The 14,981-nt window shown below is 34.2% G+C and overlaps 1 protein-coding gene across 4 annotated transcripts in view; it reads left to right on the top strand.

The window, feature by feature from the left end:
* AKAP9 (A-kinase anchoring protein 9) overlaps nt 1–14,981 on the top strand; it is a 121,825-nt gene that overhangs the window by 44,549 nt on the left and 62,295 nt on the right. For all 4 annotated transcript variants that reach the window (XM_042802136.1, XM_042802135.1, XM_042802133.1 and 1 more), the window contains 9 exons: nt 1,385–1,540; nt 2,252–2,449; nt 3,233–5,677; nt 7,311–7,524; nt 8,323–8,402; nt 10,022–10,160; nt 10,619–10,716; nt 12,661–12,766; nt 13,176–13,374. In XM_042802136.1, the coding sequence (XP_042658070.1) occupies nt 1,385–1,540; nt 2,252–2,449; nt 3,233–5,677; nt 7,311–7,524; nt 8,323–8,402; nt 10,022–10,160; nt 10,619–10,716; nt 12,661–12,766; nt 13,176–13,374 (3,635 nt within the window). The remainder of the gene's footprint in view (nt 1–1,384; nt 1,541–2,251; nt 2,450–3,232; nt 5,678–7,310; nt 7,525–8,322; nt 8,403–10,021; nt 10,161–10,618; nt 10,717–12,660; nt 12,767–13,175; nt 13,375–14,981) is intronic.

Here is a 14,981-nt window from a genome sequence, read left to right as displayed (position 1 = left end):
AAGCAAAACAGGCTGCAGTACAATAATATTTTAATAGTTGCAGCATGCTTTTGTATGATAGTAGTACAGGTGAGTTGTAGAAATGTATATTGTTTTATTTTTCAGAAGAAGCAAAAGGATTGTAAAAGGGGAGTGTGAAAGATACATTGTATGCTTTAGTTATGCCTATTTGTTAAAGAAAAAAGTTGAATAAAGAAAGTTGTAAATTATCATATAACTATGTGCAGGTCAGAACAGATACATTTAGTTATTCAATTTCATTGAACAGATGCAAAAGGAAAGGTATGACACACTTAAATGTCTGATCTGTTCCTAACTGTCTTGTAACAAACATTAATATTTCCACTAGATCCATGATGTTAAAGTTAGGAGTTCACTGCAGTGTTCTGAAAAGAATTTTAAAAGAATTTCCTCAAATTCTTTGCATAGTTTATCTTGTTTAAGGGACTTCTGGTTTTTATGTCCTACCAAATAATGTCCCTGTCCTCTAAATCAGTAAGCTTTATCTGGAAGCATTATAACTTCAAGACTCATCATATAACCTGGAGAAGCTTCTTTTTTGGGAGCATTGTAAACAAAACAGTTACAGAAGTGACTGATGGCTTAAGAAATGTGCAGAACATAGAGATGAAGCTTCTGCTAGCCTTGAATGAATTCCAATTGACAAAATTACTTTAAAGTGAATAACTTACCTATTTATATAATTGCACATGAAAACAGTCCCAATTAATATTGTAGAGTTTGATCCGACAAAAAATAAAACACTTGCAAAGGATTTTTTTCTGTAGTTTCTTCTTTACAAATTGCAAAAAATTCATCTACTAAATACACTGTATCTGTTTTGCAGAGCTGATTTTCTCATGTAGTTATGAATAGTTTCTCTGGGTACAATGTAGGATACTGCATGGTATCTATTCTATACTTGTAGTACAATGAATGCAATTTATTACACTTCCAGTGAGAGATGATATAACTTACGTTTATTGTGGGAAAAGTTTGTGGACATGAGTGGTAGTACAAATTTGTTGAAACCCTATAAGTAGATACTCTGGCTTCCTTTATTGTGGTTTGTTTATGTAGCCATGCTTTTTAGTTTAAAAGCAAGTTACATATTTAACTAATCTTCTTATAGGTTCAGATTTTGTTCTTTGATAAATATGTTTTATGGAGAGGTCATATATTGTAAATGAGGGGGAAAAAAAAAATCTGTTTCTGAAATATTTACAAATAGAATTGGAAAACATAAATGCTTCAATAGGTTTGTGTGACATATTTTAAATTGAGAGGCTAGGGATGATGTATACCTACTTACCTAGAATAAGCTAGTATTTTTTTTGTCTGTGGTTTTGATGTGCACTAATAGTTTAAATTTTGTCTTTCACAGCTCCAAGAATTTGAAGCTGCTATCAAAAAAAGAGATGACATTATCACTCAGCTCACTACGAACCTACAGCAGGCACGGAAAGAAAAGGATGAAACTATGAGGGAGTTCTTAGAGCTTACTGAACAAAGTCAAAAACTGCAAATTCAGTTTCAGCATGTAAGTTACAACATTGCCGATATTTATTTCAGTTTGAAGACTGGTGTAATTTTGGAGGGTTCATAAATGATTACTTCCTGCAGAAGTACAGAATTTTTTATGCGTTTTTGAAGAATTGGTCTGTTAATGTAGAACAGCAATCACTTTACTGGTCCTACATTTTAGTGAATTAGTACAATAAACCAGGTACTATAAAATAATAACAGTTAGTTTGTTTTCTTCTGTAGTATGTGGTGATAGGTCCTGATAAATACTGGTTGATGGATGGCAGTTATCTTAGGGAAAAACACTTGTGTAATTAGTTCTCAGATCCTCGGGCTGAGATCCAACCTGTTCCCTTTGAAATCCAAACAAGCAGCCATCAGATTTCTCATGCTCCAGTCCTTCCAATATTTTGGGGTAAAACCTGCCTCTTAATAAATATCTGAAGTTTGGGACAGTAATTACAAGAAGTGCATTTTACTACTTAGAAATATTTCTGTGACACTTCTGTCCTGTGCTGCCTCACCATAAAACAATTGAATATTAAATATTTTTTCATTTGTTGGCCATCCCAAAAGAATTATTCCATTTCCTCCTAAAAGAATTTATAAAATTTTGTGATAGTCTTTGGGCTTGTGGTATGGAAGAAGAAAGTAAAAACCTTTCTGTAATGCAAACAGTGTCTGAAAAACTTGATATATTTTAGGTTTTATTTTTTTAACATCCAAGTTGCAGGCAAGTGAAGCCCTAAGGAACACCAGCCATAGTTGCACAGCTGCTGATTTATTACAAGCCAAGCAACAGATACTTTCACATCAGCAACAGCTAGAAGAACAAGAATGTCTGCTGAAGAATTATCAAAAAAAGAATGAAGAATTTGAAGTGCAGATTACACGTCTTCAAGACAAAATCACAACATATGAAATGGTATGTTCCTTGCTAGAAAGATCTCTTTTCCTAATCTCTTTTTTCTTTTAATGATTTTGTAGTTCCTTTGAAATTTAAGAGCCAAAGCACAAATTATGATTGTGATGCATAGAATGCATACAAAGATTTTAAGTTAAGACTGCTTCTGTTAAGTAACATGTAATATCTGTATTATATAAAACTGAAATTTTTATGTCAGTATTATGTATCATGTTTTAAAAAATTGCAGAAATCTTTACAACAAAAGATGAAACTATGCTGTATATTAGAATGCCTTCACTAAATGACATATTTTTATTAGAAAAAGAAAATTTAATATAAACTGCTTGAACAATCTTTTCTGTCTTAAGGAAAGAATTAATTATTTTCTTCCTGTACATTTTGTTTATTATCCTTCATGGAGAACATCTTAAATGCACCTAAAAAAATTAAATGTCATTAAAAGAGACAAGAGACAAAGCTTTCAGTAGATTGCACCAAATATATATTATTTTTAGTGTCAGAGCAGAAGTAGAAAAAATGGAAGTGATTTTTTTTTTTTTTTCCCTAGGAGGTGACTGGTAAAGTGGAGGGGGGAGGGAGGACAGGTATTGTCACTTATTCCAAAGGTACAGGAAACCTCCAAATGAGGTCAACAAATGATTTATATTTAGTTTTTTATAAATGATCACTAGCTTTCTAAAGAAAGGCATTGTGTTTAAATAGCTTAGTCTATAAATGTTCTTACATGTTCAGATAATTAACTAAAAATAAGAACATGTTTTTGGTCATTTCTTTTTAAAGGAAAAACACAAAAATGAGGGAGAATATTTGAGTAAAGTACAAGAAAAAGAAGCATTAGTTGAAAAGCTGGAAGCAAAACTTGGAGAAGAAGAAAAAAATTCATTTCAGCTTAAGGAAAGATTATCAGATGTCAGTAAATTACTTGAAGAATTGAAAGAACAGATTTCACTAAAGAACCAGGAAATAAGTAATATGACAGTTGAACTTACCACCTACAAACAGAAAGAAAGACAATGTTCTGATGAAATAAAACAATTAATGGGAACTGTGGAAGAATTGCAGAAACGATGTTATAAAGACAGCCAGTCTGAAGCTGACATTGTGCAAAGAATGGAATTAGAAACACAAAGGAGACTGGCACAACTTCAGGCTGAATTAGATGAAATGCACGGCCAGCAGATTGTACAAATGAAGCAAGAATTAATTAAGCAACATGCAAAAGAAATAGAGCAGCGTCTTTCGCAACAAAAAGTAGAATTGGAGAAAATTTCAAGTCTATGTTTGAATGAAAATGTTAATAAAGATCAAATGCATTTAATGAATATTAAAATTAATGAACTGAATGTGAAATTGCAAGATGCTGATAAAGAAAGGGAAAAAATACAGCAAGAATTGTCACAACAGATGGAAGTAATTTTAGCAGAGAAATCTCTTCAGCAAACTAAAATTGCAGATCTTTTCCAGGAACTGAATTTTTCAAGAGAACAAGTTCAGAGAGCCAAGCAAACTATAGTGGACATGGAATGTAGATTAAATGAAGCTGAAAAATACCGTTTTGTGATTGAAGATTTAGAAACTCAACTGGCTTCTGCCTCTGAATTTAGAAAGGAATTGGAATTAAAACATGAGGCAGAAATCACAAATTACAAAATAAAACTTGAAATGCTAGAAAGGGAGAAGGATGCAGTTTTGGACAGGATGGCAGAATCTCAAGAAGCAGAATTAGAAAGACTGAGAACAAAGCTTCTGTTTAGTCATGAAGAGGAACTTTCCAGACTTAAAGACGACTTACAAAAAGAGCACATGTTGAACATGGAAAGCCTTAAAGTTAACTTGAATATGCACCACAAACAGAAGTTAAATGAGGTACAAAATGAAATGAGTCAAAAGATAGAAGCCATGCAATGTGAAAAGGACAACTTAATCACAAAGCAAAATCAGTTGATACTAGAGATTTCAAAACTAAAAGATTTACATCAGTCTGTTGTAAATTCAAAATCTGAAGAAATGACACTTCAGATGCTTGAGCTGCAGAAGGAGATTGAAGTGCTTAGGCAAGCGGAAAAAGAAAAAGGTACCCTTGAACAAGAAATTCAAGAGCTGCAGCTTAAAACTGAGTTGATGCAGGAACAAATGAGGGAGAGAGAAGATAGCCTTCAAAAAACATGTTCAGAACTTGAAACAGAAAATAACCTTCTTAGGGGGGAAAACAAAACTCTGGAAGAGAAATTAAAAAGTGTGTCAGTAAATTCTGAAGAAAATGTGATTTTTAACAACAGTGTTAGCTCTATTTCAGAAATTTTGGACTTTCAGAAAAGAATAGAAATGCTGAATACTGAAAATGAGCAACTTAAGAACCAAAACAGTCAACTCCAAGAGGATACTGAAAGGCAGAAGAGTGCCTTTTCATTTACTGAGAAGAAACTTGAAGCTAATTATAAAGAGCTGCAGAAAGAATGTGCAAGTCTTCTGAAGGCAAAAACTGAGTTAGAAGAGAACAAGAATAAACAGGAAGCTGAATATAAAAGCAAACTCAAAGCTTTGAATGAAAAACTTTACCACTTACAAAGTAATAGACCGATTTTATTTAAAGCTAAAACTTCTGGGTTTGAAGAGAGTAAAGAAATCAAGATGCCCAGGGCAGACACATTTGACACTGGAGAAGGTGTTGAGAAAGATGCAACAGAACTTATGGAAAAGCTTGAGCTTACCCAGCGTGAAAAACTGGAATTATCCCTGAGACTTTCCGATCTCTCTGAACAGTTGAAATCAAAGCATAGTGAAATTTGTCATTTAAATGAAAAAGTTGAATTCTTAAAAGATGAGAAAGAAGAAGTTCTAGCAAAATGTAGAGAACTAGAAGTCATAATTAGCCATACTCAGAGAGGAAATAATAGGAGTAATGAAGCTAAAACAAAATGCTCTAAAGGAAAAGCTCTGAAGACTGCTGCTCCAGCATCTGACAGTAGAATTAAAACCCTTGGTTCAAGGAATAAAGTTGATAAAGGAAAAAATGTAAGAGGAAATCTAGGTTCAGGTAAAGATATCAGTCATGAGATAACAAAAAGAAAGGAAGTTCAGCAAATGAAACCAGAACAGCAGTCTCTTGTGGAACATTTACATGGGATGTCAGACAAGCTGACAGATGAAACATCATTAGTAGCCATTACACAGAGCGAAAATAATAATCTTCAGCAGCAAGTGGATGCATTAAAATCAGAACAGGTATGTTACATAAAGCAGTACAGAAAATAATTTACATGTGAATATTTGTAGGAGCTTGCACTTGGAAATTTGCATCATATTTTTCCTGTTAGCTGCTTTGAAGTACAGATGCATGGTCATGTGTGTGTGACGGTGTGACCAATGGTTGAAAGTGGTTACATGAATGATCAAGACAGTAACCAAAGTTAATGTGTATAAGGATCCTATTTTTCTATGAAAGAAATACTCCTCCCTTACATTTAATTAAATCATCAAAAGGTAAGGAGAAGGCATCTAGAACACATTGCACTTTGATATAGCATTTAAATTACTTGAGGTGAAAACTTATTCAGGACATACTTTTTTAATCTGTGATTAGCTTTTCAGTTCTCTTAGTACTCATTCAAACAATATAAAGAGATAATGAAACTCTTGACTTCTTCAGTCATCTTTTATCGAAGTTGTGAAATATCAAATTTGTGAAATATTAATATGCCATTATCAACGTTTTTGTCTATATGCAGTTATCACTTCTTAGGAAACATATCTGGATGTGAGCATGAGAAATGTGTGAAGATACAGAAGTTATGCATATTGTGTGATTCTAACCAATTCCCATGTTTTTCTGGAGAAATTTTGCTTGTATTTTTTTGTATTATAAATAAATTGCAGGCAGTATTGAAAGGATTGCTATTTGCCAATCAAAATAACTATTGAATTACCAGTCTTTAATTAGGTGCTGGAATCATAAATCTAGCTTTAAGTGTATATAGAGTGATGAAGTTGAATGGCATGCTGCAAGAAGTGTGCAACTAGTTTTTCTGTACAAATAGATGTTAACCAGTTGTTTTCTATTTTTTTAGATTGGTTTGTTTTTTTCATGTTCTAAAAATCCACCTAACAATGAACTAACACTACCACTGCCTAATTTTATGTTCTGTTGTAGTTCATTCATTTCCTGAGAAATAAAATCACAAGCAAAGCCACATTGGAAACAATTGTGAGATTATAGAAAAGAAAGAGCTACAGCTGTATAAAGTAGTTTCTTTTTTTTTTTTTGGTTGGTTTTTTTTTTTTTTTTATGAGGATGTGATAAGGGTCTTGCAATTTCCTGCCATAGAACTAAAAAATCATTATGGTCCAGAGGTGTCTAAAAACCTTTTCAAACTTGGTCTCTAAATAGCTCAGTATTGGCATATCCTAAATATGTTTTTGCTTTAGCAATAACATCCTCAGAAGTGCAGACAAAACTACAGGCCTTGGAAATCAATGTTTTTTAAGGTCTGCTAATAATACAGTCTTTTTTCTGTATCTGGAGTGAACTTCCTTAACTTACTCTGGTTTTAGTGATACCTCTCTCATTTCGTTGGTATAATATTTGTTGCGTTTTTATTGCTGCAAAATAGAAATTGAAGCATATTGAGTTTTGTTGATTTTTAGTTCAATTTTGTTGATTTTTATTTTAAGTTGAAGAAGTGTCATACTATTTTGTTACAATTCAATTTTTCAAACTGTGTATATTTAAATTTGCCTAATATGTACTATATATGCAGCATTCCATTCAACACATTATTAATTTCAGAAATTTGTAAATACTGGACTTTTTTGATTTCTTGTTTCCTGCTCTTTGTAAAATGTGTATTTTTATTCAAAGACTGATTTACAGCTACAGATGGAAGCACAGCGCATTTGCCTGTCCCTGGTTTATTCAGCTCATGTAGACCAGGTTCATGAGTACCTGAAAGCAGAAAAGGAGAGTGCACTTTGCAGTCTTAAAGAGGAGCTTGTACATAGTCATCTACAAGAAATGAATGATCTTAAAAAAATGCATCAGCTGGAGCTCCAGACCTTGAAAATTCAACAAGCAGGTAACGACCAAAATTATGGGAATGAAGCTCTTTGATGTGAAAAACAGTGTCTTTAAAAGAAACAAGCACAAGAGTTTGTGCATGTAGCTGCCCAATAAATTGTTTTCACAGAACATTTTGAAGTGATTTTGTACCAAATTATTTACCCATTAGTAGTAGTCTATTACTCAGGGTACTTAAAAGTAAATGAATAAAATTAAAAAAAGGAGCAGGAAGTAGTGCAACTCATATTTTGCTCTTTGTATTAGGTCAATTTATTGTAAAGAACTATATAATGTAGTCACCTATAATGCTGTATTCCTAACTGAAATAATAATCAACTGCATCAGCAAAATGGTTTTGAGCTTGTTTCATTTTCTGTTCTTTTAATTCCTGCATTGACCCACTGCCCACATTAATTAAGCTTCTTTGCTACTACTTTTTCCTCAGTGAGCTTTTATGTTATGGTGATGGTTATTGTGATATTGTGTTATCATGATGGCTTTTCTGTCATCCCATGATCTTCCCTTATGTAATTTTTTGGCATAAGTCATTTGCCTCCAGTATGTTTCTGCAAAGTTTGATCTTTCTAGAGGTCACTAACACACAAAGTCACTTCTTACCACTTTCTTCTCTTGAAAAGGCAGTTCTACCATAATAATTGAATCTGTCTGTGTAATGAAACAAGAAAAAGGGGAACAAAAAAGTACGCCTTTTTAAGATCTGAAAAGGAAACCTTACCAAGGCAGGAAATTAGGCCTTTGCAAAGTTGTTGTGCATTTAGTGTTTAAAAATAATATGAATAATTTGTATTCATAGATGATGAAGTCAAATCTACACAAAGACTTATAGAAAAGCTGAATGAAGCTGTAACTGAGGAATGTTCTAGGCTTGTTCAGGTAAGTCATAACAAAAAGCCTTTTTTAAAACGGAAATTTTGAAAATGAAAGATTATGTGTACAGTGAGTCATCATATTTTTTTGTATCATTTTAAAGAGGTTTTCTTTGCAGCTTTTGTCTTTTCATTGATCTCAGAATAGACTGCTAAACCTGATCTTCCAAAATAACATTGCAAGCATTTTTGTATTTTTTTTCCTAAACTGTTTTATGTCCTTGTTCAGACAATTCTTCTGTTTTATACCTAGTCTTAATCTGCTATCTAATGTTTGTCAGAAGTATTTTTTTCCTTTCTGTATGTCTCTGGCTGTATGTTTTTGATTTAACAGCAGTCTGATGTCACACATGTATTGACACACTGGACATCACACTCTATCTACAATAAGATAGTAATTTCTTTCTTATCTGCAGCATGTCTTTCAAAGATTTAAAAGAGTCTAAGAATCTAACAATTGCTGTCTATATTGTTTTCAGTAACTAAATATTATAGTCAAAAATTTAAGCTCATTTTTAGCCTGCATTCTGGTATCAGCCACAAATAATACTATTTTACCATATGCTTTTTGTAGAGTACCAGTAATCAATGGCCCTTACAGGTTCTTTTTGACCAGCAATCAAGTTACTTATGAAACATATTACTGGATCTATTAAGCTATTTTCATCATTCATTATAAGCCATGTTTTTCAGATTGCAAATACTTCTCATGGTTGGTCTTGGTGGGTTTTTTTTTCCTTCTTTGCTCAACTTTTTTCAACAAGGTTTCAGGAAAGTGGATAGCAGAACTTTTTTACTTGAGAGCCAGTGTAGAAGACATCAAGCAGGACTCCACAATAGCTCACAGAAAGTAGCAGCTGAATGAGAGTCTTTAGCATTAGTTGTTTCACAGCTGGGAATAATGCTGCCAATCTGTATGATTCATGCTGTACTTTTGGAGAAATTATGATTTTACTTTTATAAGTTGAATTTGGTGTCCATTGAGTCCAAAATCTTTATTTAAAGAATTCCACTGTGTGCTCTGAGCAGGCCATTTGTTTTCAAGTACCATCTATCTTCAGAAATCATATAGATAAATCTTCTGTTTGCCTACTCATTGTAAATACAGCAGCTGTTCTGCTGCCCACATAGCACCAACAAACATTCTATTTGTGACTTGCTTGAGTTTTCTTATGCCATCCCCTTTTATCATATCTGTTGAATACTTAAGAACAAGATTAGTCTCTAAAAAGATACAAATTTTTGCCACAGGACATCCTTCTTCCAAGTAAAATCACAGTTTAAAATAATGAGATATTTGCAATGTAAATTTGATTTCAGCATTGATAAAGGTGGCCTTTCTCTGCAAGATTTTAATACTTGGCAGTTCCAAATTAAATAGTGATTCCAAAATATATGTGTTTATATCTTAGCTGAAAAGTCTTTCCATACCTGTTTCTTTTATGAGGAGTGTTAAAAACTGTGTAGATGCTTGTGACTCAACAAAACATCTATGCCATCATTTTCACAGAAATACTCCCAAAATACTACTTTCCTGCCACTGTTTTTCTTGTTTTCTTTGTGAATTGTGATTAATAAATTAATAAAAAATTTTTCACTTTTCTCTTTGTTTCATTTGTTGTGCAGGTTTTGTGTGACGATCAGAATGAACATTCTTCATCTGCTCTAGAAGTTGGAGGTAGAGAACAGGATGTTTTCCATAGACCTGCTGCTGTGAAAGAAAAACTGGGTGTAGAATTACCAATACACAGAGGTCAAGCTCAAGGTAATGAAATTGTACTATTACACTGGTTAAAAAAAAAAAAAAAAAAAAAAATTTCAAGTATTTCAGACTGGCACTTATGTCACTAGTTGTTCAAGTGCTAATTAATGTGCCTAAATAACTGCTTTAGAGATTTTCTCGCTATTCTGAACCACTTCTATTTTTTTTAATTATGAGTATTTTCTTACGCTATTTTCATTATAGTGGAAATTGTTGAAAAAACTGTTTTGTTTTGGTTTTTCTTCCTCATTTTGTAGAAGAAGCTAGCAGCTCTACCAAAATAAAATCATATATAAAAATGCATCCAAAATTTGGAAGAGGCCTCACTTGTTTCAATAGTATGTAATGTTTATCAGATAATTCTTCAGTAGAGAACTTGTGAGCAATTCAGTGTATTAAAATTTACGGTAAAATGTTTGATAGATTTTTTTCTAAAGTTCCTAGTTATCTCTGTAATTTAGCTGTGCAAGAACATATGGATGCACTTCTACACAAGATAATGGAAGAATACAATAGGCTGAAAGCACTTCAAACACAGCTGATGAAGGATTGTAAAAAGGTAAACTTTTTATAGTATATGAGTATTTGAATTTTCTCTGTTGCAAGAACACCCTCTGGTTGAGTGAAAAATATGTTTGAAATTGTGTTTGTGTCCTGGTTGAGTCACAGAGCAAGGCAATGATTTGATAAAATGGAGAAAGCTGCTACCAATGTCACAGAATTGTGGAATGGCTGAGTTTAGAAGGCATCTCTAGAGTTCATCTAATCCAACACCTTGCACAAAGCAGGGTCAGCTAGAGGAGATTGCCCAGGACTCTGTCAGCCACATCTTTAATATCTCAAAGGATGGAGACTCCACAAGCCCAGTGGGCAACCTTGTTGTCTTCAGGTTGCACATTCCCAGCTCTCTCAGCTTCTCCTTGTAAGATGGGTGCTCCAAGCCTCCAATCTCCTTTGTGTCCCTCTGCTGGACTCATGCCAGTATGTCTGTGTCTTTGTTATACTGGAAGTGCAGCACTGAAACCAGCACTGCAGATGCATCTCACCAGTGCTGAGGAAAGAGGAAGGATCATCTTCCTCAAGCTGATGGCAAACACTCTTCCTAATGCAGCCCAAGAGGCTGTTGGACTTCTGTCATGACACACTGCTGTTCATCTTGGTCCCCACCAAGGTCCCCAGGTCCTTTTCTGCAAAGCTGCTTTCCAGCTGGTCAGTCCTCTGCATGTACTCGTGCATAGGGCTATTCTTCTCTAGGTTTCAGACTTGGCAGTTGTCTCCGTTAAACTTCATGAGGCTCCTCTCAGCCCATTTCTCTCGCCTGTTGAGGTCTTTTGAAACAGCAGCATAACCATCTGGTGTATCAAACACTCCTTCCAGTTTTGTACAGTCTGCAGACCTGCCAAGGCTGCATTCTTGTCCCATCATCCAGGACAATAATTAAAAGGATAAACATTATTGGCTCTGGTATTGACCCATTAGGTACACCACTAGTTACAGGCTCCCAACCTGACTTTGTGCTACTGATCACAACTTTCTGAGCCCAGCAGTTCAGTCAGTTTTCAGTTGGCCTTATCATCCCAATTCTTCATCGTTTTGCCTATGGGCATGTAATGGGAGGTGGTGCTGAAAGGTTGGTCAGGTGTGATTTCTCCTTAATAAATTCATAGTGACTACTCCCAAATGGAGTATCTTTTTGTCTTCATGTGTTTGGAAAAGGTTTCCAGGATTATTTGCTACATCACCTTCACAGAGACCAAAGTGAGATTGACTTGCCTGTAGTTCCTCAAATCTTCCTTCTTTTTTTTTCTTGAAGGTAGGAGTGCTTTTATCTAGCCCTCAGAAACCTCCCTTGATCACTGTGACCTTTGAAAGATAATTGAGAATTGTCTCGCAATAATATAGACCAGCTGCCTCAGCACTCCTTGGTGTATCCACCAAATTATTGATGTCCAGTTTCTTCCCTAACCTGATCCTCCTCCAGCAAGGTTGTCTTCCTTGCTCCAAACTTTAACAGTCATCTCAGGGGCCTGTGATTCCTAAAGACAAATTCTATCAATAAATTTGGAGTTAGGTACTTCCGTGTATTAAATAGAGTACACAAATCAATTCTATCTAGAGATGGTTGCCAGTTACATGTATTGATGGATATACACATACAAAAAAATATTTGTATGTGAAAGCTGCATCATGGGCCTGAGGGGAGGGTATTAGTGTCTTCCTCTCTTTCTTGGAGAGGAAGTATAGTGCTCCTGGAGTCAGAGGAATTATGACGTTAACAGTTTATATCCAGAGAGAGGAGTTTGAGATTTACAGTGGACATTCTACAGAGGCTGCTCAACTAGCTATAAATGTATACTTGTCATTCAGGCTGTAAAATGAAACATATTGTTACACTGGTTATACTCTCTTGTGCACTGGCCACCAACCTTTCTTATATGTTTAATATTTTTACATTATTGCTAGACAAATTGTTCTCATTTGCATTTACTTGATTATTGTTTAGGTCAAAGAACCATGGCTGTCTTCCTTGGAAAGGAAGAAAGAGGAGGAACCTAGCCATCTGGAAACAAGAAATGAATCTCTGCAGATCCCTTCACAGCATCTAATGGGTAAAAAGATGCATATGCTGTTTTTAACGTATGTATGTTCAGAGAGAGAGAGAAGACAATGACTTTAAATTTAAACTGATTTATAACTTACTACAGCTTGAAGCATGTAAGAGATTTTTGCAGCATGATACTCTGATTTTCTTAAATCTCTAAAATATTTCTGAATTCTATTATGTGAAACAGTTTTGGTTTAGTCTTTTTCAGTTTTCTATAGTTAAAGTTCTGTTACCTGTATCAAATATAGTTTTGCAAAATGAAAGATTCAGTTATAATCATTTGTTATTGAAAAGTAATTGATCTCATAAAAAATTTTTAACTACAGTAATTATTTTGTCCATCACTGCAATACAATATCTTGTGAGGAAGTTAACGCGATTTATTCTCCCTTCTTCAAATAACCTCCATATAGATCCTACGATTCAAGAATACTGTTCCAAGGAAATAGGAAACATTAAAACGCAACTTGAAGAACAGCATGCTCAAGAAGTGGAACACCTCCGGTCGTATTTCCAACAGCAGCTGAAAGAAAGTGAAGAGAGGTACACTACAGAGATCGTCCATCTGCAGGATAAGCTTCAGAGTGCTGGGGTATCTTCTGACCACACAAGGTATTAATCAGTTCCTTAATGTTTATAACTTTGCACTGCATACAAAAATAATAGTTTAAAAAAAAATTCATGTAAAGCTACATGTTTTCAAAATTTGAGAATTCCTTTAAAATACATTAGTTCTATGTCGTTTTGTTCCTTCAAGAGTTAAAAGTGTTCCGAAGAAATTATATAAACATTGCAAGCTAAGTATTGCAGCATTTAGAATTTATTATATTTTTATGGTTAATAGAGGAAAATTTGATAACTGGAATAATGTATAAATGTCGTTTCATATGTATGAGCTTTTTAGCAGTAATTTCAAAAATGCCAACTTGACAGACCCCTTCTAATGCTTGAAACTCCAGGCTATGTACTTTATATCTTGTGTAGACATAGCTGTGTGAAATTGATGATTTTCTAGAATGTTATGTATCAACAAAGTTTGGGGCTGTTGAGGTCCACTTCACACATTCTGGCTTTCACCAAATCATGGGCCATGGGACATACTCACTAGCCTTCTGGCCCTGACCATTGTGGCCATTCAAACCTAAAAGAGATGTAACTGTCCTGGGGGGATCCTGACAACTGTGGAGCTTACTTTTGTTCCCTGATTCTTTCACTGTCTTCTTGAATGTGTTCAAGGAGTGGTGCATGCTTTTGACTGTGCCCTATTTAATGTCATCTCTGGTTTCCTCATCTTCCATTTTTGACGCTTGTATTCCTCCTTTTTGTGTCATTTACTATACTACAAATCCGCACGGTTTCTCTGCTTTTTTCTCTTATCTGGACCCCCCTTCTATGAGAGGGAATTGTGAAGGTTTGTTAGTCCCATCAGTGCCCAGCTGTAAAATGGAAATAGGTAGACACAGTGGCAATAGGAAGTGCTATTAAGAAGGGGTGAAAATTGTCTAGATGTTTCTAGAAGTTGTTAAATATTTTATATACTTATGACAGTACTTTCTTAAAAAGGGGAAGAACTGTGGTAGGATAAATCCTTAAAAGTTGAGAGAAATTAAGATAAAAGTATTTTCTTTCAACCATGACCCATCAGAACCCAAACAGCTGTGTTTGCCTTATTGTTTGATCACAGCCTTTTCTCAGCCATCTGTGTTTTTCTAACTTTTAACCAGTTTTCCTTTCATTCCTTAAAATACATTTCTAGTCTTGGAAGTGGCAAGTAAAATAGCCAATTTTTTTTTCCTCATATGAATTAATACTTCTGTGTAGTCGTTTTGAGGTGAATAAGAGGTCCAAGTTCTGGAAATGTTTATGCATGTGTAAGACTGAGGCCGTAGTTTTATATTACTGCTTTTCACTATCTGCCTTGTAGAATCAGTACACATTTATTAGCCTGAGTTCAGTTTTAAGGGACTGTATAGCTCCTTCCTTAATTACTTTTTTAATCCTTTTAAAAAAAAATAAAAGCTATGAGCATTTTCAAAAATTTTGGGAAAGTGTATACTTCTGGATGGTATAGGCCAGGACAAGTTATAAATATTCATATGTGATTTATAAATTATTTTTAAATGGGTAGTTAGTGTTCTGATTTCATCCATGATAACTATTCACCTATAATACTCAAAACTCATTTTACATATGTTTGATAAGCATTTATAGTAATTATT

Source organism: Tyto alba, unplaced genomic scaffold (assembly GCF_018691265.1).
Source record: "Tyto alba isolate M040663 unplaced genomic scaffold, T.alba_DEE_v4.0 Super-Scaffold_38, whole genome shotgun sequence".
Lineage (NCBI taxonomy): Eukaryota > Metazoa > Chordata > Aves > Strigiformes > Tytonidae > Tyto > Tyto alba.
This window is presented reverse-complemented; position numbering and strand designations above follow the sequence as displayed.